The sequence below is a fragment of the Tursiops truncatus genome, chromosome 6 (genome assembly GCF_011762595.2).
Source record: "Tursiops truncatus isolate mTurTru1 chromosome 6, mTurTru1.mat.Y, whole genome shotgun sequence".
NCBI lineage: Eukaryota > Metazoa > Chordata > Mammalia > Artiodactyla > Delphinidae > Tursiops > Tursiops truncatus.
The window spans coordinates 99123383-99146632 of record NC_047039.1 but is presented as its reverse complement, the minus strand read 5'-3'; the positions used below and the strand labels follow the sequence as shown (position 1 = coordinate 99146632).

The following is a 23250-nucleotide window of genomic DNA, read 5'->3' as shown; positions in this document are numbered from 1 at the left end:
ACTCAGTCACAAACACACTCCTAAATGTGGCCATATTTCCAGTTTTTGACAACAGTATTTTCCAAGTGTCCTCATTGCCCTTTCTTTGACTGCACCGTTCTGGGAAAGCTGGCTGCATGTGCTTTTCAAAGAATTTCCCTTAGCATGACCCACAGTAACCTCAAGGACATTACTTTCTCAATGATAATATCTACTCTTTCCTAAACGTAATCATGGAGTGACATCCAACAGGAAACAGCAATGTGTGCTCCCCACCTCGAACCATTTCAAAATCCCCTGAAAGATTCAGTGGACCATCAAACAATACTCATTTGCTGCAGAAGAATCCTTTGCTGCAACTCCCATCATGCAGTCACCCCAGCTCTATCAGCCCACATGTTTCTGGGGTCATCAAGAAGAGCTGACCTCCTGAGGTCACCCCACCTCCTGCCCTGCCTCTAGCCTGAATTGCTCATGATGAGACCAGGAAGCTGGACTTGTCTCCCTCTATTACAATAAGTGCCACTTTCAACCAAATTATTTTAATGCTTCCTTCATGACAGTCATAACTTGGTAGGTAATAACTTCAGAATGGCATCAAGTGACAAAGTGACAGAGTATATTTTACATATTTGCTCAAAAGTTAGTGGTTAAGTATGGATCTTTCCAGCATGTCTCTAACAGCCTTATTTATGATATGGGTTTATAGAGAAGACATGAAAAATGAGAACTGGATTTATAAAGACAAAAAATATCAGGGACTAGTCGTTAATAGATAGAACATGCTAAGGTATAACCAGGATGCTTGTGAATAGACTTAAAGTAGGGGGTGTGGATCTGAATCTGGAGCCTTTTGAGTCACAAATAGAATTTAAATTATATTCAAAAGAAAAGGGAAAAGTGAGCCAAGACCTAGATCAGTTGAAACTACCAAAACCGCTTTGTTTTAACATGGCTAGCACATATAACATGAGATGGTTTCTACTCAAAAGATGAAGGAGAAGAAGTCTGTCCTTTTCTAATCTCACTGAGGCCCAATCTCTTAGTTCTAATTCAATTTGACGGGGTAAGAGTTGAGTTGACTTTCCCTGTCCTGGACTCCTTAGCTGAGTTGGTTGAAACATCCACCTGGAAGTTCTGTATTTCAGTACAGTGTTTATGCCCTCTGCATTGTAAACTCCATGAGATTAACAGTCCTGAATATCTTGTGCACCACTAAATCACCAGCCTTTAGCACAATGCTTGGTACGTTGCAGCATTTAATACTTGTTAACTGAACAATCACTGTGTCCAGCTGGGCAAGGAGCACATCAGGAGATTTTCCTCCTCAAGTGGAGGCTGTTGCTTCCTGCTGTCTGCTGTCTGCATCTGCTGTTCCTTCTGGCCTCCATGGTTTACCGTCCAGCAAGGCTTTTCTGAGTCGTCTCCAGAATATGTGCCGCCCCAGGACACTGTCCTCCCACTCCAGGTAGGTATTCCTGTTGAGAAGGCGATATAGCTCTACCTGCTGCCGCAGCAGGGACTTCTCCAACTTCTGCAGGACTATGAAGATGATGCCAGCACGGCTGCTAAGAAACTGCCAGGTCTGGGCAATCTCATACTCAAAGATACACCATCGGCTCTGGATGAAGTGCTGGGACACCACGACAATAACCTTCCGGCTTTTGTGGAAACCTTCCTGGATGATGTTGGCGGCAATGGCTACCCCAGGAATAAAGTCTCTGTAGTGAAGGCAGAGCTGAAAGGGGGGCACCCCCTCCTCCAAGTTCTTTACCAATTCATTCCTCACCCAGTCTTCGTCCTGGCTTGAGTAGATTACAAAAGCATCATAGGTGCTTTCACCTCTGCCATACTTTTTGCAGCCAGCAAGAAGCATTAGGTGGAAATAGAACTTATAGACCAGGGCTCCTGCCACAGATACCAAGAGGATGGTGAGAACCGACACACTAATGATCATCTTGTTCATCTGACAAGTGGCATTCCTGAAACTAAGCACGGGCATGTCCTGCATATCTAAAGGTTGTGTACACATCATTTGCTCAGCTCCCACCAAGAGCTGCCTCTGGTCCTTCACCCACTGCAGGAAACTCTGGTGTTCACACACACAAGCAAAGTCATTCTGAGTAAGATTTAACAAAGCAAGGCTCCTTGGCAAATGCTGTAGTTCTTGCTCCTTGGACTCCATGATACGGTTGAAACTGCAGTCCAGAATCTGGAGGGAGTGGAGTGGTTTATAAGGAAGTGTATCCAATGACAAGAGTTTGTTGTGACTCATATTTAGCACCTGAAGTTTAGGGAGGGAGTGAAATGCCATCTGGGATACCCGTTCCAGTTGACACTTAGAGAGGTCCAGGATGGTTAAGTTAGTCAGTTCTGTGAAGATATCAGGAAGCAAGTTGTTCTGAAAAGAATTGCCTGCCATTTTCAAGGTTTGGAGGCTGACCAAGCCAACAAAGATGCCATGGAAGACAACTTGGGTGTTGGTATAAGAAATGTCAAGGTAACGGAGATTTCTGAGTGATAGGAATACTGAAAAATCGTTGGCCTGTTTCAGATTGGAATGCTGAAAATCCAGATGTTCTAGTTGCTCTAAGCCCAAGAAGTTTGAACTCATAGTAATGACATCATTGAAGCTCAGATCTAAATGCTTCAGTTTGCTTGTCCCAAAATTAGTGTGAGAACAGCAACCCTTGAAACTCAAGTGATTTCTTTTGAGATCTAGAAACTGAAGGTTTGGTAGCTTAAATTTAGTAAAAGTGCTCATATGTTTGTTGTCTGTGAAAACAAACTTTTTGAGAGAATTGAGCTTCAGTGTGGGAAATTGTTTAAAATTACAGTTAGTCAATTCTAAGTGTTGCCATCTGCAATCTTTAGGAAGGGCTTCTAGACTGTCTAAATCCAGACTCAACAGAGAAATCACAGAAACATTTACCAAACAATTAAATAAGCCTGTATCATCCTTTGGGAATTCACTGAAGTATGCTATCCGAAACTGTTCGAAGGTCAAATTGCACAGTCCCTCCAGGACAGATCTGTCAAAACTTTCCAAGATCCTTTCATTTTTAAATTCTCCCAAAACCAACCGATTGATTTTTAAACCAGCCAGACCTTGAATACAAATTTTCATTACATGTGTACTATTAAAATTACTTCGCAAAGTCAGTTCATTGAGCTTAATTTCTTTAAAGGTGCCTGGTTCAATAAAGTCTAAAGGGTTCAGGGACAAATCTAAAGAGAGGTTGAGTAGGGGCATTTGATGTAGAACCTTCAAGTCTTCGTGATAAATATTTTGGATTTTGTTATTAGAAAGATCCAAGTGCTCCAGGTTGGGCAGGTTAGAAAAATATTCAGGAAACTTGAAGGAATGGATAAGATTGTGAGCCACATTAAGCTCCCTCAAGGTTTTGAGATGCCCAATGGGGAAGTCCTCTAGAGATGCCAGGTTTGTCTCCACAGCTACCAGCTTCTGTAAACTTGCTAGCCCGGAAAAGGCTCCCAGGGCTAAACTCTGTATAGGGTTTCCTGTCAATATCAAGGTGGAGAGGTGGTTTAGGCCCTGATATGCATCATCTTCAATCATCTGAATTTCACATCTACAAGGAAAAGAGACACAGATTACATAATATTTCGGCTGAATTAAAAAAAAAAACAAAATGAAATATCAACACAGTCATCTAGGTCTTCACACAGACATGACATGACATATTATGATGCATAGGCAGAAATATCAAGCAAGGCAGATGAAGCAAAGAAGAAGCCCCACACATTTGGTGCTATCGTACTGGCCCCCATGACAGTCTCTTTTTATCACACTAGGCACTCATGCTAAGCAGAGGCAGCCCATCCAACAGAGGGAAATCAGTTAAAGATCAATGATTGGGGCACGTGAAGACTGAACCTCGGATCAGCTTTAGCCATTTCCTGACACACATAATTGTGATTATATATCTGATTGGTACAGATGAGGCAGATAGCTGTTAGTTGTTAGGCATGATAAATGACTAGTGAATGTCAATTTCAAAGGTATAAAAAATTACACCGAAGTGTCACAGATATCCTTAATGTTCATGAAAAGTTCTCCATATAGGGCTCATCGCTTAATATTAATCAGAGTATTAAGATGAAGAGAATATTTAACTTGGAAGCAGGAGATGTGAACATGAATCTCTGATCTGCTGTCAACAAGGCATGTGCATGTATATGAATCCCTTAAACTCTCCAAGCCTCAATTTCCTCATCTACAAAAGGAAAAAAATGTATCAATAGATTTCCATAGGAAAAAAAGGCTGCCTGGTCTATCACAAAGCATCCTTAAAAGATAAGTGGAGTTACTGTATATGAAGAAGCAACATGAGAAGTCAGAGTATCTATTGCACTGTAATCTGTCCTTGCCCTAATCCAGAATCTCCTCCTGGCTAACCAGGAGGGGGAGCTAGCCTCTCTGCAAGCACATATTTAAAGCCTCTGAGGGTAGTTCCTTGGGTATGTGTTGCGTCGAAAGTGAATTATAAGGGACATTGATGAGAAACTTTTGTTTAAAAAAAAACGTTGGTCTGTCTACCTCAATTCAGTATATTTCTTGACAAAATTCTTATTCAGAAAACTGAAATTTATAAACTAGTGGAATGCTATAATAGTATTTTATGCTTATAAAGTCTACTTTACAAGGTTTTTAATATATATAGCGTGTTAACATTTAGTATCACAGTTAACCCTATGGGGTAAGGTTCACCATTTATGTTTCACAGATTTGAAAACTGAGACTCAAGTCACACAAAGTGACATGCCTCAGGCCACATGGCAGTATATGTTGGAGGAGGACCCAGCTCAAGTCTTCTGACCTCCATAAGGCTCTATGTCACTGCCTTCAAAATGCTCGATCCCCCCTTTGTTGTAGTCTATCAATATCCAAGTTAGAGTATAAAACATAAGATGATCACTCTTCTGCAGAAATATCTACTATCCTCTTATCCTTTATTAAGAGTTTCTATAATAAAATGTCATACATAAAATGTTTCTCCATTTTTCACAAACCCTTATAGAGATTATAGTCCATTATCTATTACATTTCTAAATAAGGTCCCTGATGATGAAAATGATTTTAGGATTCAATTACCCCCAAAATGATGATAATAACTTCACCTGTTCTAATGAATGATATACTTCCCTATATCAGAAAAATAAAACATTAGTCACTGTTCTGTCTCACAGCAGATGTTTTCCTTTGATCTTGTTATCTTTCTCTTTGGGTTACTTGTATCTTTCTAATTCCTTATCCTCTACCCCACTTCCAATATTCTAAACATTATTTGAATCCCACTCAGTTCATGAACTCTATATTGATTATTCACTGTATAGAAGGCCCCTTTTCTGTACAACACAATGTCTTGCCTCTAGTTTGCAAATAACTTATCACCTCCTCTTATATATTACTATCCTTATTATCTCAGGTTCAAAAGCCAAAATCAGAATCATGTAGCATGTGTTGAATGTCTACTATGCTGAGCACCATGCTCAGGATTTAAACATATCAAGTCTTTCAAGTGGATATGCCCTCCTTAATAGCTAGGGTTGTATGTTATATATCAACACACTCTTGTTTCCTAGCAGAGTGAACAACATATAGCAAGTAGTCAATAAATATCTGCTGATGAAAGAGTTTGAGTCAATCTACTCCCCTAACTTAAAAGAAAATCAAAGATAGAATTGTCCTTAGAGACTGTCTCATCCAACTGCTCATTTCACAAATAAGAAAGCTGAGACCTGGAGAAGGGAGGTGGCTTGCCCAAAGTTATATAGCAGGTAAGATGTCTGTTGAATGAATAAATAGGTGAATGAAAATGAGACTTCACTAATCAGGCTTTCTGACTTAAGAATGAAATGATAAAACAACGAACATTTCTCCGTGTACAATGGTAAAACTCATATATTACCTGGATAAATCCAACATCTGCAGTTCTGGGAAGTTGGAGAAGCTATGACTGTTTAAATGATTCAGGTGGTTAAAGCTCAGGTCCAATATCTTGGTCGATGTGGGGATGTTGTCAGGGATTCTGTAGAGATTCAGCTCCATGCATTGGTAACTAATGTTAGGAACCACCTGAAATGGTCAGACATTAGATGCAGTGTCTTGCTGCATGCATCTTACCAGACCTCCCAGCAACTCTCCTCTCCTAGGCCAGAGCCTGGGATGCCACTGGGTCAAGCACAGGGGCCAGTCAGCCGTCTTTCATCCATCCATCCATCCAGTCGTGCATCCACCCGATCATCTGTTCATCCATCCACCCATCCATTCATTTATCCACTCACTTCATTCTTATAAAATGTCTTACTCTAGATTAGGAAGGGAAAAGCACCTACCCAGTGTTTAACCTCTACTATCACAATGGCAGCGTTTAGCGAGAAGCAGTGGAGTCAAGTGGTGAAGAGCTGAAGCTCTAGAGTCCAAAAGCTCTGGGTTTCACCCTTCCCTGTGATTTGCAACAAGGGATTTTGTTGTTGTTGTTGTTGTTTTAATTAATTATTTATTTATTTAGGGCTGTGTTGGGTCTCCGTTGTGATGCGCGGGCTTCTCACTGCAGTAGCTTCTCATTGCAAAGAAGAGGCTCTAGGTGTGCAGGCTTCAGTAGTTGTGACACGCAGGCTCAGTAGTTGTGGCTCACGGGCTTAGTTTCTCCGCGGCATGTGGGATCTTCCCGAACCAGGGATCTAACCCGTGTCCCCTGCATTGGCAGGCAGATTCTTAAGCACTGTGCCACCAGGGAAGTCCCATTGTTGTTTTTCTAAATACACGTCTTGTTGTATACAAGCTTAGGGAGACTGCGAGTCAGGTGTCCAGACCTTCCTTAATCATAGCCCAAGTTTTGCCAATTGTATTCTTTCCCTTGGATCAAGGACCTTTGAGCAGATGAGATAGAAATGGGGACAAATCTTTGAAAATGGGGACAAATCTTTGAAGTGCGTAGACTCCAGTGGTGGAACCTAGTGAGTAAGGTCAAGCGCTGGATGCTGTTTTGGTTCCTCTGCTGAGTTTATCAGACTTTCCCGAATTCTTTGTAAGCCTCGTTCTCTAAACTCCCATTTAATTTCCTAATTCTCTGACTCTTCAACAAAATTCCTTGCTTAAGCCAGCTAATTTTGGTTTTCAGTTTAAAACCAGTAGAATCTTTTAAAAGGATTAATGAGATACGGTATTAAAGAGATTATCTCAAAGCCTATGACAGTGTAAATGATCAATAAATGTTAGCATGTTTTATTATTGGCTATTATAATTCCCCACTATATGCAGGCTTGTTTCTTATATGTTACATGTTTGAACTTAATCTTCAAATAAACCTTTTTAAGAAGAAAAATTCAGTGAGATGAAGTAACATGTGTAACGTCTCACAGGCCATAGTGCAGCTCTTTGCTTTATTCGCTTGTCTCCTGAAATGGTATTCCTCACAGAATCCTCACAGCCCGTACCGTCTAATAGAGGATGGTGCCAGACATCCTCCCTTACCCTCTTTTATCCTCCTTCACAGGAGTCATCACTATCGAACATTATGCCTTCTGTGTGATTGTTCCATACGTACTGTTTGTTTCCCTCACTAGATCGTAAGCTTTGAGACTCTAGCTCTCTGTGTCCAGCACTCAGAATGATGCCCGGAAAATATTTGTTTGAACAAATGAATTGACAACCGATTACATGGAAGTTTATTCAAATCCCAGTTGAAGGCATTTTCTGCTAAGTGCTGTGGGCAGCACAAAGGCCAATGTGATAAGGCTCCAGACTTCAATGAGCTCACAGTCTAGAGTAAGAGCTATGATAGGAGCACAACTCATTCCTGAAAAGGGTCTTAAACCAGGCTTGGCAAGTATTCCCTTTGGTTCAGAAAAGGTAGAGATCAATCCTGGATCCAGGGATTGTAGATTGTAGAAGGCTTCCAAGAAAGAATATTTCCAGGTGGGTCTGGAAGGATAAGTGAGATTTGGATATGGAAAGAGGAAGAATGAGGGAAGAGTGTGAGTACACAGGGGTAGAAAACTAGCTCAGATTAGCTGGTGTGTGGCAGGAGTGGTGAAACCTAAGCCAGAGGGGAAGCCAGAGCCAGATCAGGAGGGCCTCATACTTTGTCCTGTGGCAATACTTTTAATCATTTAACACGTATAAATTGAACAACTACATGTGCCAGGCACTGGGATAAAGTGATAAATAAAACCAGCAATGATCTTGCCCTCTTACAGATTCCATTTCAACAGAAAGACAAACAGTGAACAATAAATAAATATATATATATATTCACAACATTATATGTATTTTATATATATAGTATATATATGTATACCCAATGATGTGATATAAAAAAATAAAGCAGTATAGGAGATTAGAGTCAAATATAGTGAGTGGGGAGCTCTACATGAGGCAATCAAGGAAGACTTCCCAGAGGAGGTGACATTTAAGCAGAAATTTGAATGAAGTGAGGGATTAAGCTATGAAAATATCTAGGGCTGCACTGTCCAATATGGTAGCCACTGGCCACACACAGTTGTTGAGTATGAGAAATGTAGATAGTTTAAATATGATAAATGTAAAATATATACAAATCTCAAGGACTTAGTACCAAAGAAAGAATGTAAACTATCTTGTTACTAGTCTAGTATATATTACATTTTGAAATAATATTTTGAATATACTGACTTAAATAAAAATATTATTAAAGTTAAATTCACCTGTTTGTTTTTTATTTTTTTAACTACTAGAACATAGTTTAAAACATAGTTTTAAATTCAGTTAGTTAAAATTAAGTTAATTTGGTTAAATAAAAATTTAGTTAAATTTAGTTTATTAAATATATCATTTAAATTTAAATAATATCATGTGACCCATTGAGCAGCACTGATCTAGGGGAAAAGCATTCTAGCTAGAAGAACTAGCCAGTGCAAAGGCCCCATGGTAGGAAAAGGTCCTAATAACAATGGAAAGTTATTAAAAGTTTTTAAGGACAGTAATTTGTTAGATCTGAACCTCAGAAAAAACAACAACAGTGACAAAAAAAACAGCAGACGAAAATGAGCAGAGTAGATTAAAGGAAGGGGGCTGAGGGGTCAGGAGACAAGTCACTGCCCAAAAGTCAAGGCCAGGGGAACTGAGGATCTGCCCTAGGGTGGCACTGAGGTGATGGGCAGGGTTGGACAAGTTTCAGAAACAGAGCATTTGGGGCATGGGAAATGGGAGGAGCCAGGAGTGGCTGTAATTGTATCCTGGGGTGACCATGATTGGAGGATCCATACCCACTAACTGAACAGCAGGAGAGACACAGGGAGGAGGACAATGAGCAGGGAATGGGGGGAACAGAGGACGTGGAAATAACAAACTTGTCTTTGTTACGTATTAAAGTACACAATTTCCCCCATGTCCTCAATGTCAGGACTGCTGGTTATGCGTTTCTTGAATTTCTGCCACACCCTAAATCCCAGGGCATTCTTCTGGCTGCTTGGTTCTGCCGTGGGCTTTCCAAAGCAATTGTGAAGTCCATGCAGGGGAAAAACAAAGGAGATCCTTCATGAATGAGATTACAAACCAGCTGGTTGATGTTTCACAAAGAAAGAAAGCATTGGGCTTCCCTGGTGGTGCAGTGGTTGAGAAACCACCTTTCAGTGCAGGGGACACGGGTTCGATCCCTGGTCCGGGAAGATCCCACATGCCGTGGAGCAGCTAAGCCCATGTGCCACAACTACTGAGCCTGTGCTCTAGAGCCCGTGAGCCACAACTACTGAGCCCACGTGCCACAGCCACTGAAGCCTGCGCGCCTAGAGCCCATGCTCCACAAGAGAAGCCAGTGCAATGAGAAGCCCGCACACCGCAACAAAGAGTAGCCCCCACTGGCCGCAACCAGAGAAAAACCCGCGCGCAGCAATGAAGACCCAACGCAGCCAGAAATAATAAATAAATAAAATAAAATAAATAAATTTATTTACAAAAAAAAGAAAGAAAGCATTGCCTTAGCTGATATTTTGCATCTCTCCCTGTCTCTTTTTCTTCTCTCTCCATCGCTCTTTCTCTTTCTCTGTATCTCTGTCTCTCCTTTTCTTTTCCAACTCCTTTTCTTTTCATTTTTTGGACAGAACTATGACTAGATTCAGAAGTCTGAAGTCCACTTAGAAAGTTGTTTCTATTAAGAGACCAAAAATATCTTCTTCCTGAGATCGAAAGGGGCAAAGCAACAGCTTGAAGCAGAGTGTACAGACCACCAGCGTTAAGCAATGACAGGAAGCAGGCTTCTTACAACTTTCTGTTAAAGCCTATAATTCTTTTATCGATGTGAAAACTCGTCTCAGAGAGGTTTAATAACTTCTGCAAGGTCACACACCCCGAAAGTGAAAGAAGAGTGATCTTTTTTTCTTTTTTTTTTTTTTTTTTTGCGGTATGCGGGCCTCCCACTGCCGTGGCCTCTCCCGTTGCGGAGCACAGGCTCCGGACACGCAGGCTCAGCAGCCATGGCTCACGGGACCAGCCGCTCCGCGGCATGTGGGTTCCTCCCGGACTGGGGCACGAACCCACGTCCCCAACCACTGCGCCACCAGGGAAGCCCCAAGAAGAGTGATTTTAAGCAGGTCTATCTGACCTGAAGTCCCTAGGAGCACTTTAACTCCTAAATGGGACATGACCCTATGGGCTGCTTGTTAATGTCCTATAGCCATGAATCATTTGGTCCCTGTGGTTTCTTAAGTTTTTAAGGTAATTTGATGTCTGTTTGCAAATGAAACTAACTGGGGCCCGTCATGGGAAACTGAGCTGAGAGCAGTTTTTCAGAAGCAAGGTAAAGCTCCAGGAAGCCGAACTGACTCCAACCACGTACCTGTACACAAGGGTCCCAGCTCTCCGACCTCAGGCAGAAGAGGAAGGCCATGGCTAGGATCAGAGCTGCAGCCAGGCGGGTGTGAGGCATCCTCCTGGCATTTTCTGTGACCAAAAGTGGCCTTCTGGAAACATGACGCTCTGTGTCGGCCGGTCAAGGCAGCCTCCGAGGCACTGTGCTTTCTTCTCTTTCCTGCTCGGCGCCCCAGGACACTGACTGTATTCAAAGCAGTGCTGGGTTAAGGGAGGAGAGGAAGTGAGAGTGGCAACCTTAGCATTCTGGACTTTTGTTTCTCTAATATTTATCTCCTCTGTCACTGGAGGGGAAGTTAGAAGAAGAAGAAGAAAATGTCTGCAGACCAGGGGCTGGAGTAACAGCAAGAGGAAGCTGGCTGTTATCCCAAGAGGTCATCTGACCTCAGGATTAGAGAGTTTAGGAAAGTAATCAGACTGGTCATACAGCACGTGTGACTAACTACCTAGGACGGTGGCTTCCCACTTTTGTTTTAGTAGTGGAAACTTACTGTCTGTATTAATTTCCTAGGCCACTATATATAAAAAAAAAAAAAAAAAACAGACTAGGTGGCTTAAACAACAGACATTTATTTTCTCACAAAGTTCGGGAGGCTAGAAGTCTGAGTTCAGAGGGTCAGCAGGGTTGATTTCTTCTCAGGCTCTTTCCTTGGCTTGTAGATGGCCGTCTTCCCCCCTGTGCCTTCACATGGTCTTTCCTCTGTGTGTGACTGTGTCCTAAGTTCTCTTCTTATAAGGAAATCAGTCAGTCAAACTGGATGAGGACCCACCCTAATCCATTACCTCATCACCTCATTTTACCTTAATTGCCTTTTTAAAGACCCAATCTCAAAATACAGTCACATTCTGGGGTAATGGGGTGAAGACTCCAACCTATACATTTTGGCGGGGGATACTCTTTAGCCCACGGCACTGTCCAATTTTGTGAAATCAAGATTCATAAAAGATAAGCCCACATTTATGAAACATTGAAAATAATGCTCCAGTGAAACACATTTTGAAAAGTACAGGAATATTGGCAAAAGATTGGGATGAAAAATCAAATATACCGAAATTCAAATCCAGCCTAGGTGATTTATGGTCTTGTAGCATTGATCAAGTCACTTAAACTATTGAGACTCAATTTCTGGTCTGTAAAATGGGACAATAGTTCCAATCACAACAGAAGTTCACATTTATGAAATTTCATAAATAGAAAGCCATGTGATGCAAGCCACTAAGCATTAGTTTTCTGGTCTCTCAAGTGGAGATAATCACATTTGTCTTGCATGATTGAATTAAGTTAATTTACATAAAATGCCTAGTCTAGTGCATGGTTCATCAGGATATTCCATAAATTGGTAGCTATTAAGGTGATTAAAAATATGAATGTAATGAGGATAATAATTCAAAGTACTGTTATGGGATTAAATAAGATGGCATTTGTAAAGCTTTGAGGACAGAGAGTGTCTAGGGTGTAAGAAGTGCAGTGTAAGTTTCTGAACGTAGGTTAAAATGGGGATGTTATTGGTATTGTATCCTAAATAGTTCTACCAAGATGTCCCCTAGGCACCTCAAATCCAACACATCTAAAATCAAGCTGTGAGGAAGCATGTCATAGGGGACGGAGCACAAACTCTTGCAGACTTCTTCAACAGCACTGCTGTAAAATTAAGCTAAAGAGAGTCCCCCTGTCAAAATGTTGCTTTAAGGATTGATTGAGACTATGTAAAGGTCTTAAAGCAGTACCTGGCACCGAGTAGGTGCTCAGTAAAGTTTAGTTCCCTTGGAAGTTAACAGCATTTTACTTCCATAGTCATCCAAAATGGAAATCTTTTTGACTTCATTTCTCTCATCAAATGTATATTAACTGTATTTTCATATTGTCTGTATTCTTGATGCTCTGGCATTGGTGGCCTTGCTGATGAGGATAGACTGGGCTGCTCAGTTCTTAGAGATAGCAGATGATTTGCCCTGGAGCATATTTTCATATGCAAACTAACCAAACCAGAGCCCATGCTCTGAAACACCTCCTCTATCTGGCTTTTATACAGTAAGTCCCCTACATATGAACCTTCAAGTTGTGAACTTTCAAAGGTGAAAATGTGAGTTTGCACGTCCAGTCACGTAAATTAGTTCATGTGTCTGGCGTACATTGTCACGTGCGTGCATCCTCTGCAAGTGGTTGTGCTTTTGTGTACTTTACAGTACCGTATAGAGTACAGTAGTACAGTATCTTTATTTCAAGCTAGATCTGCGAGAGGACAACTTCATTGAACTCCTTGCTGTGCAACACGAGGAGCTTACTGATGAAGAACTGATGGAATTGGAGGCCCAGAGAAAGGATGAAAAGAGACAAGAGGAAGAAGAAGTAACTGAAGAACCAAAGAGATTCACAATGCAGGAAATAGCAGAGGGATTTTTTTATTTGAGGAGGCACTGTTAGTATTTAAGGCACAGGACCCAAACATAGAATGGTACACGAAGGTTGTAGCAGCAGCCATTCAGAATGCAATCCAGTGCTACCATATCATCTGTGACGAGAAGAAAAGAGCTACTACCCAGACATCACTGGACTGTTTTTCAAGAAGGTACATAGTATTGAATCCAGCAAGGAACCAGAACCTGTGCCATCAGCATCAGGCATGAGTGAAACTGCAGCCTGCCCTCCGTCTCCTGTTGCTGACGATCCTTCAGCTCTACCATCTCCCACCCCCTCTCCCTCCTCCAGTCAATAACTCTTCTTGCCTGTTCACTCGATGCCAGTCCCTGGATGCCAGCTGTTGTACTGTACTACTGTACTTTTCAAGGTACCATACTGTAAGATTAAAAGTGTTTTATTTTTTGTTTTTTTTGTATTATTTGTGTGAAAAGTATTATAAACCTATTACAGTATAGTACTATATAGCCAATTGTGTTAGTTGGGTACCTAGGCTAACTTTATTGACTTAGGAACAAATTGGACTTTAGAACGTGATCAAATGGAACTCATTTCTGAGTAGGGGACTTACTTACTGTAATATAGAAGGCAATGTTCTTCTGCCTTAATCATCACAGGACCAGGTACCAGACAACTAGAGAAAGCCCGTATACCCCAGAGCCTGCTGAACTTAAAGTATCCAATCCTAAGCCTGCTCACCCTGCTCTTTCTTGCCTTTCCCACAGAAGCCATAATAAAGGCTCCTGCTCACGCCTTCCCCTTGCTCCTTCTGCCTCCTGATGGACTCTGGTGCTTCCTCATGTGGCTCCTCAGGGTATCACATGCCCCCTCCTCTTGGGAACTGTGAGTAACAAACTATCTTTTCAATGGCAATTGTCTCCTGATCTGTCAGCCTCACAACACCTGCATAATAATAAAATCAGCATTTTAAAACAAAACATTCTACCAAGTTCTAGAGATTTTTATCTGTAAAATAATTCTAAAACGTCAGTCTTCATTTCTGTTAGTATGACCATTGAACACATCCCTTGGCCTAGAGTATTGCAATGCACAGCTCAAGGGTCTTCCAGGGTCCAGACACACTTCTTTCAAAGTCTCAACGCTTGTTATCCACCCTTTATCCCCAAATCAAAGCAATCTTCCTAAAATGCAAATAAAACTATCTCATGCCATGTCAATAATATTCTGAGGCTGTGTATTGCCTAGATCCCAAGCATCTTGGCCTACCCCCCACTACACACACGCACACACACACGCACACACACACGCACACACAGAGTCACTGAAGTGTTCAGCTCCACAGCACCAATTCTATTCTACACTATGGAAGGGGAACACAAATCTGTGTTGATTAGGGGGTTATCAGTGCCACAACCTTAGCACCCTATAATATCCATTTCGTGATGATTATAAGAAAGTAACAAGAGTGAACAATCAAAACATAGCCTGGCTCAGGGAAGAAAGCCCCTCACAGTTTGGCATATCTAAGAACCAAACCTGATTCCATTCAACAATTCTAAGTTTCACATTTTTTCATACGTTACCACCTCTCAAATCAGAACGTGTCTCATAATTGACAACATGTTACAATTATCATTGGCAGAGTTTTTTTTTTTTCTTTCCTGGTGACAAATAAGGTAATGGTACATCTAACAATCAATGGTACCTTATATTCAATGAGGAAAAGTTTGTCAATAAGAAGACAAAAACAAACAAACAAAAAACCCACAAGCTCTGTTCAAATAAATAAAGAAAACAAATGGTTGGAGAATAAAGAGATTTGTTTCTTAAGTACTCCTTAGAACATGTACTAGAGTAATGGGCATTTTGCATCTACAAAGAAAAATAGAGTACTCAATGTTTCCTAACCTTTTTGACCCACGGTGAATCTCTTTTATCCTTGGATACCCATTACCAGGCCTGTATCCATTAGCGTGCTGTGGAAGCATGTTCCTGTGATCTGTAGTACAGAAAATGCTACTCTTAAGCAGAATCATGAAGGATATTCTCCTGGCACCCAGCGACCCAGTCCCTGTCTCTAGGGCTGGGTCATCACATGAAGTATTGCCCTGTATTTTTTGTCCAAATACCCCTCCTACCAGCGGTGAGTGAGTGCACCCCACAGGGGCTATCAAGGTAAACAGCCTAAGTAGTGCCTACTCCTCCCCAGCCTGAAATGTCTGCGGCACTTCTGTGTTATTTTAAAAATTACTTTGAATTTTCTATCTCTGTATTGTTTGTCTCTACCAGTAGACTGTAAACTCCATGAGGGTAGAAGCTTTGTCCAGTTTCATATAGATTGAATGCATGGGTATATACTCAGTAAGTAATTAATGAATGGATCAATGAACGATATATCTGAATTTGTTCTTAATATGCAGCTAGTATTTTAGAGTATTTGTCCCTTTCCAGTAATGTGATTCTCTTATAATATGTTCAGTGATTATTCTGGGGCTTTCTTACTATTCTCATACTTTTAAATACTTGTTCTTTATACTTTTATTATGGTTATACTTTTCTACTCCCTAATATTCCCTGAGGGTACATGTGCCCCAGTTTAAGCAACACAGAATAATAGAGTCACAGCAAGTGGGTTGGGATAGAAGTCCTCATTGCATTAAACACCATGCCTTGTCTTGGGTTAGAAAAATCTTCTTTGTCTTTTCGAGTGATGAACCTGAGGCAGAGGCTGGTTGATTATGAACAAGAGAGTCTTTCCTCTTTGCTCTGTCTCTGTACTCCTCCAAATCATTCAGTGGATCTCTGCTTGTCCATCCAGACCCTGGAAAGGTATGGTGTAATATATAGAAGGCTATATTTTTAAATATTTAATTATTCTATTTACTTTCTGGCATCATCATTTCTTTGTATGTGACTTACCTTTAACTTCGCCGAGTTTCCTTAACTGTGTAATGGAAATAACACTGTGGCCTAATCAATAATATTGTTTGAGTGTTAAATGAGATAGTATTTGTGGATGTACTTGTAAATGTTACAGTTCTACACAAATGTTGACTACCATTCACTCATTCAGTCATTCACCCAATATGTAGTAAATGCTTAACATCTGCCAGGCACTGTTCTAGGCACTAGGATACATCAATGAATAAAACAGACACCCCTGCTTGCATGGAGCTCATGTTCTAATGAGGAGAGAGCCAAGAGAAATTATAAATAAGTATGTTACACAGTATGTTAGAGGATGTTAAGATCTATGGGTGGAAAATTAAAAGAGTAAGTGGTAAAATTCAATGAAGAGTGGTAAGGGTACTGAAGTTTTAAATAGGACAGTCAGTATGGGCCTCCTTGAGAAAGACATTTCGAGCAGATTCCTGAAGGAGTTGCTAGCCATGCAGGTATCTGGGAGAACATTGGGAGCAATTTTGCCCCTAGGGGACATTTGGCAATGTCTGAAGACATTTTTGTTGTCACACTTGGGAGCAGTAAGTGTTGCTACTGGGATCCAGTGAGTAAATCCAGGGTTGTTGCTAAACATTCCACAATGCACAGGACAGGCTCCCAATCCAAAATACCAATAGTGCCAGGGTTAAGAAACCCTGAATTAGAGGGATAAGCTGGTGCAAAAGCCTAGGGACAGGAAGTTGTCACAACCAATAAGGAAGCCAGTGTAGAGATGCACAAGTGACCATCTAGATCACTTAGCGTGAGGTAGGCCATTGTAAAGGCTTTTGAATCTTCTTGATACCTACCCCAGGCTCCCCAGGCAGGCACTGCCACTCTCTTCTCAGTGCTCCCACAGTAACCAGCTGTCATGCTCAACAGCGATTAATTTTCTGCATGTCTCACTAGGCTTTCAAGTCCTTGATGATAGCAGTCAAATCTGGTCCATCTCTGTACACCCTGTGCCTATCACAGTGCTTAATACCCAGTAGGAGTTCAATGTATGTTATTTGCATCAATGATTATGATAATAACTTTGGATGATAATAGCAATTGATTTTATTTTTATTCAACATACAGGCTAATAAGATCCATGAAAGGACAGATTTTGTCAGTTACATTCAGAGCTGTAGTCGCAATGCCTAGTCGTTACCAAGTACATAATAAGTGCTTAATAAACACCGATTGAATAAAAGAATGAGTAGATTATATACATAATCAGCCCTTCCCTTGATTTCTGGTCAGTCAGATTTCTCCTCTTCTTAGCAACTTCTCTTGAAAAAGAGGAAAGAGAAGTTGAAAAGGAATATCTGCTCTTTTTTCTAGAAGACAACCTATGACAAAATACTCTGAGCCGGTAAGCTGATGCGACCATGCTACACTGGCAGGTCACATTATAACACGTTAAGTGTAGACAGCACATGCTTGCATAACCCAGGGTAATCTTTGGAAAAGGGTGAGGACATAAATCAATGAATCAAGCTGGTTGATTCCACAAGTAGCTCCCCTTTTCTCCTATTTCCCACACTAGAGGAATCCAGAAATCTGGAGATGATCCGATGGGGAAAGGATGAACAAATATGCAACCTGGGTAAATAAATGCACATGGAGCACTGAAAAGTATCCAGTGAATGCTTTCCTTGAGGTTCAAGAGGTACGGTTCAATCCATACAGAGTGGAAAGGATGGTGCAAGATTCAGCGTGACATTCCTAGTACCCCGGCTTTATCCTTAGCCTTTGAGAGAACCCTACTTATAAGCTATCCCTTCCTCTGCAAAAAGTATTATACCTAAACCCTGCTCCTCACGTGCTCTCCCAGTCCCCTGCAGACCCTTGGTCCTTAACTCTTCTCTTCCTTCCAAAGTCCAGGCATTGTGTTAGCTACAGACTTATTAATATGAGTTGTTAGTTTTTCCCTGTTTGGCTTGGTGGTGTTGATGGGTAGGGGAAAGGGAAAAATCTACAGGTTCTAAGGAGAAGAGCATAGGACAATAGGACCCGTGTGGATTGACCACCAAGTAGGAGGAAAAAAAAAAAAAAAAACTAAAATGAAAAGAAACCCAAAGGATGAATACTTACATGATGAAAGTGAAACTCATTCCAATCAATTATTTTATATTTGATGCTTATATAAGTACTTGCCTCCTTTCCTGGTCTGAGTCAAAGTAGGGGAAAAAAAATAGGGGAAAACCTTTCCTAGTGCCTTGGTCTTAGATGGTTGAGGCTCTAGGGAGCAGGAAGATGAAGAGAGAAAGAGAGAAAATAAAAAGGTTTGATGTAACATTGTGGAAAGGGATTGTGCTTGGGGTAGCATAAGATATGTTTAGAATACTAAACATAAACATGCTTCTATTTTGACTCTGTCCTTTTGATCCACGCCAGAGACCATGCCTTTTTCGTCTTTGACTCCTCTAGAGCTCAGCAAAGGAAATAGCCATCAAATGTGTCCTGAATGACTCAGCAAAGGAACAACTCTCAATGAGTTGGCATAGAATAATAACTGAAATGTACGGACTATGCATTTGATTGGGAGTTTTTGCTTCTAATGCTTCATCATGTCTTAGCTGTGTGACATCAGCCAAGTCATTTAACTTCAGTAAGCCTTAGTTTCTTTCTCTGTAGAAAGCTTCCTATAAAGACAAAATGAGATAATGTAGGCTAAGACCACAACAAATTAAGTCTGTTAGTACTTGATGAAGATTTCTCACTGCTTGTGGAAAAGTAGCACCCTATGCTCCTTTCTGATCACAGACAGCTTTTTCTGGGTTGACTTCTTAATATCTTTGAGTTAGTCTGAGTTTCCCACAACTTGAGAAGATGCAAAGTAAATGGGTGATGGAGCTCCTGTAACTTTGTATATTGAGGTTTAATTCCCACGACCTGTTTCCCCCACTGAAAGAGCACATGTTACTTTATGAGGCCTACTGGAATTGAATGTGAAAAGGAGGTGGTGACTCAGGGTGTTTGGGGAAAAAATCTTGTTTTCCAAGGCTTCAGACTCAGCTCAAAGCAGATCACCACATGGTTCTCTGTTTCCTTCTTCAGCTTCCTCTATTCCCAGCCCCTCACACTCATATATAGCAGTCAAAGTGACTTCATTTTCCACCGGATTTTTTTAGAAATATTGTTCTGGCCCTTATGCATACTTACTTAGTTTTTTTTTTTTTAAATATTTATTTATTTATTTGGTTGCACCAGGTCTTAGTTGCAGCAGGTGGGCTCCTTAGTTGCGGCACATGGGCTCCTTAGTTGCGCTATGTGAACTCTTAGATGTGGCATGCATGTGGGATCTAGTTCCCTGACCAAGGGTCAAACCCGGGCCCCCTGCATTGGGAGTGTGGAGTCTTATCCACTGCACCACCAGGAAAATCCCATATACTTACTTGTTTCAAAAGACATTTTCTCATAGCTTATAATCCTCTCAAAGAAACCCTCCAGGACAAGAACCTTACTTTGCACATATATGTATTCTGCGTAGCACTTTACCCTGTAGTAAAAATCAACTAATGGAAGGCAGGAAGAAATAGAGGGAAATAATAAACGGACTTGATAGCAGAATAAATTTTTTAAAGTAAGGTTTGGAAAGCTATCTATAAAATTATTTGACATTATCACAAAGCATAATGTGAAGCTCAAAAGCAATGCAACTAAAAGAAAAATTCTCATTGCCTAAGAACTGAAGTGAATCCTCTCTCCATTTCCTGCTAGTAAGGTGCTCTGGGACTGCACAGTCAGGCCTACACAATGAAGCCCATGGGTTCAGCTGCCTTGGGCCTCTCAGAAGGCATTTGCTTCATTTCCACCAACCACAAGCCTTTGCTTCTGCCTCTGTCCCAGTCCAGCTGGACAACACATGCTAGAGGACTGGCTATTCTAAAATCTCTCTCCTACTCTTGATAGGTGGTTTCCATGGAGGTCCCTCAGTCCCATCTAACTCTTTCACCTTTAAATGTGCTGAAGGGCGAGTTTGAAATTAGACCCAGAGCCATATGGGAAAGCTGAGGGCAGCATATGGTTGCAGATTGCTCAATGCTGATTGATAGCATCTTTAAGCTCACCTTCCATCTCTCTTTACACAGGAAACAGTGATAGGGTCGGAGTTCTGTATTTTGAATTGCTCTGTCCTTCATGTGGGAAAATGAGACTCAGAATACAGCACCCATGTTAAAACTTGTTTTAGTTTCTTGGTCATGGTGGAGGTAGAGTACAAAGAAATATCTGTATTCCTACTTGTGATCAATGGGAAGTAAACTGATAGGGATAGAGATTCAGTCTGTGAACTTGAATGATGGTCTGTCCTGTAGAAATGCGACTTTAAGTCAAACCTAACTAGGTCTCACCTGCAGATTTAGGTCATGCCAACATAAACTGTAGATGGGGATGAATCAGTCCCATGGAAACAGGGAGCATATTGCTATAGTTATTACAGTGAGATGATAAGAGGAGGGAGAAGTTCTGTGGTCCAAGCAGGGAAGATATTTTTTTTTAACAAGCTGAAAAATCTGAAAAGAAGAGGATGCCAAAAAAAAAAAAAAAATAGCGGGGAGTCAACTGCAAAGAATCAAAGAGAAAGAGTAAGCATGCAGAAGGAAGTAAATAATTCAGGATCTATCTCTGCAAATTCTGGGCTACAGCATGTCTTACCTCACTTCACAAACAATGCCATCATTATTGCAAGGACAAATACTGGCCTTATGACAAATTATGACAAATGCTGTCATAATTGAGCAAATTTCAGAAAGCTCCACTGGGTCAATTGGTAGTGGTTTGTCTCCTTTATGAAGTCAAGTTTTCAAGAAGGAAAGCTCTTGTTTCCATGAGTAAGTACATTTTTTTGTTTGTTTGTGAAAACTAAAACTTAGCTATACAAATGCACTTTTTCATATAATTAAGTCTGGCAGAGCTGGAACCCAAAACCAGATTTCTTTTTTAATTCCAGCTGCATAATTATACTGTATTATCAAGTGAATAAACCAACAAACAAGTAGACATAGAAAAACCCTTTAACATGGAAAAAGGGAGAATCATCACAGAATACCCTGGGAAAGAAAGACAAACAAGGAGAGAGAAAGGGTTTTAGAACTTTGAAATACAACAAATCAATGTGATTCTTATCGTCACCAGTGACATCATTAATTGAGGTCCAGTTCATGTACCAGAGAGTAGCTTTGATAACAATATGTCACTGAACCATCACTGGGGCCGTAAACAGCTTTAATGAGACTTACCACACCATTCACTTAAACTGTACAATTCAATGTTTATTTTAGTATATTCACAAAGATGTTCAACCTTCACCACAGTCAATTTTAGAACATTTTTGTCACTGCAAAAAGAAACCCTGGGTCCTTTAGCAATCAAGGCCCTACCCCATGTCCATTGCCCTAGCTCTAAGCAACTATTATTCTACTTTCTGTCTCTATAGATTTACCTATTCTGCACATTTAATATAAATGAAATCTTATAATATGTAGTATTTTGTGACTGGCTTCTTTCACAAAGCATACTGTTTTCAAGGTTTATCCATGTTGTAGTTGTATCAGTACTTCATCCTTTCTGTGGCTGAATAAAATTCTATTGTATGGATATACCACAATTTGTTTATCCATTGATTAGTTGATGAGCATTTGTTTCATTTCCACCTTTTGGCTATTATAAATAATATTGATGTAAACATTTATGAACAAGTTTTTGCGTGGACATGTTTTAATTGCTCTTGGGTATATACCTAGGAGTGGAATTACAGAGTAATATGGTAACTGCATTTTTCCTCATCTGGGGAACAGCTAGACTATCTTCCAAAGTGACCATTCCTGCCAGCAATGTGTGAGGGTTCAAATTTCTGCACATCTTCACCAACACTGGTTACTGTCTTTTTTATTATACCCATTCCAGTGAGTGTGAAGTGGTATCTCACTGTAGTTTTGATTTGCATTTCCCTAATGGCTAATGAGGTCAGGCACCTTTTCAAGTGCTTATTGGCCATTTATATATCTTCTTTGGAGAAATATCTGTTTAAGTTCTTTGTCTATGTTTTAACTGAATAGTATTTTTATTATTGAGATGTGTTTTATTTATATAAATATATATTCTGGATACTAGTCTCTTATCAGATATATAATTTGCAAATATTTTCTCCCTTTCTATGGGTTGTCTTCACTTTCTTGATAGTGTCCTTTGAATCACAAATATTTTAAGTTTTGAAGTTCACATTATCTATTGTTTCCTTCGTTGCTCATGCTTTGATGTCATATCTAAGAATCCATTGCCAAATCTGAGGTCATGAGGTCGTGAGAATTTATCTGTATGTTTTCCTATAAGAATTTTAGCTCTAACATTTAGGTCTCTGATCCATTTTGAGTTAATTTTTGTATATGGTGTGAGATAAGGATTCTTTTTTTTTTTTTTTTTTTTTGGCTATGTTGGGTCTTAGTTGTGGCACTTGGGAATTTTCATTGTAGCACATGGGATCTTTCGTTGCGGCACGTGGGCTCTTCATTGTGGCACGGGCTTCTCTCTAGTTGTGGCATGTGGGTTTTCTCTCTCTGGTTGTGGCACATGGGCTCTGTAATGTGCGGCACGCAGGCTCTCTAGTTGAGGTGTGCGAGCTCAGTAGTTGCAGTGCACAGGCTTAGTTGTCCTGCAGCATGTGGGATCTTAGTTCCCTGACAAGGGATCAAACCGATGTCCCCTGCATTGGAAGGCAGATTCTTTACCACTAGACCATCAGGGAAGTCCTAGGATTCATTCTTTATTTGATTTTCACACCACAATTTGCTGAGAAGATTAATCATTTCCCATTGGCATCCTTGTTGAAAATCAGTTGATCACAGACACATGGGCTTATCTCTGAACTTTCAATTCTGTTATCATATTGATCTTTATGTGTATCTTTATGCCAATACCACACTGTATTGATTGCTGTTGCTTTGCAGTAAGTTTTGAAATTAAAAAATGTCAGTCTTCTAACTTTGCTCTGTTTTGGCTCTCCTGGTTCTCTTTAAATTCCATGCAAATTTTAGAATCAGCTTGTCAGTTTCTACAAAGAAGTCAGCTGGAATACTGATAGAGATTGCAT

At 40.5% G+C, this 23250-nt stretch overlaps 1 protein-coding gene across 2 annotated transcripts; it reads right to left on the bottom strand.

The window, feature by feature from the left end:
• Nucleotides 1-516: 516 nt before the first annotated feature.
• TLR4 (toll like receptor 4) lies at nt 517-11194 on the bottom strand. 2 transcript variants are annotated; one of them, NM_001281808.1, is given in 3 exon segments: nt 1307-3572; nt 5913-6079; nt 10821-10911. In NM_001281808.1, coding segments are annotated over 3 exon segments (2523 nt in total). In that variant the 5' UTR covers nt 10911.
• Nucleotides 11195-23250: the final 12056 nt, after the last annotated feature.

What these genes read in the sequence shown, in the direction of transcription:
- TLR4 (XM_019946346.3), bottom strand. Translation starts at nt 3,559, where the DNA reads ATGATTGAAGATGATGCATATCAGGGCCTAAACCACCTCTCCACCTTG.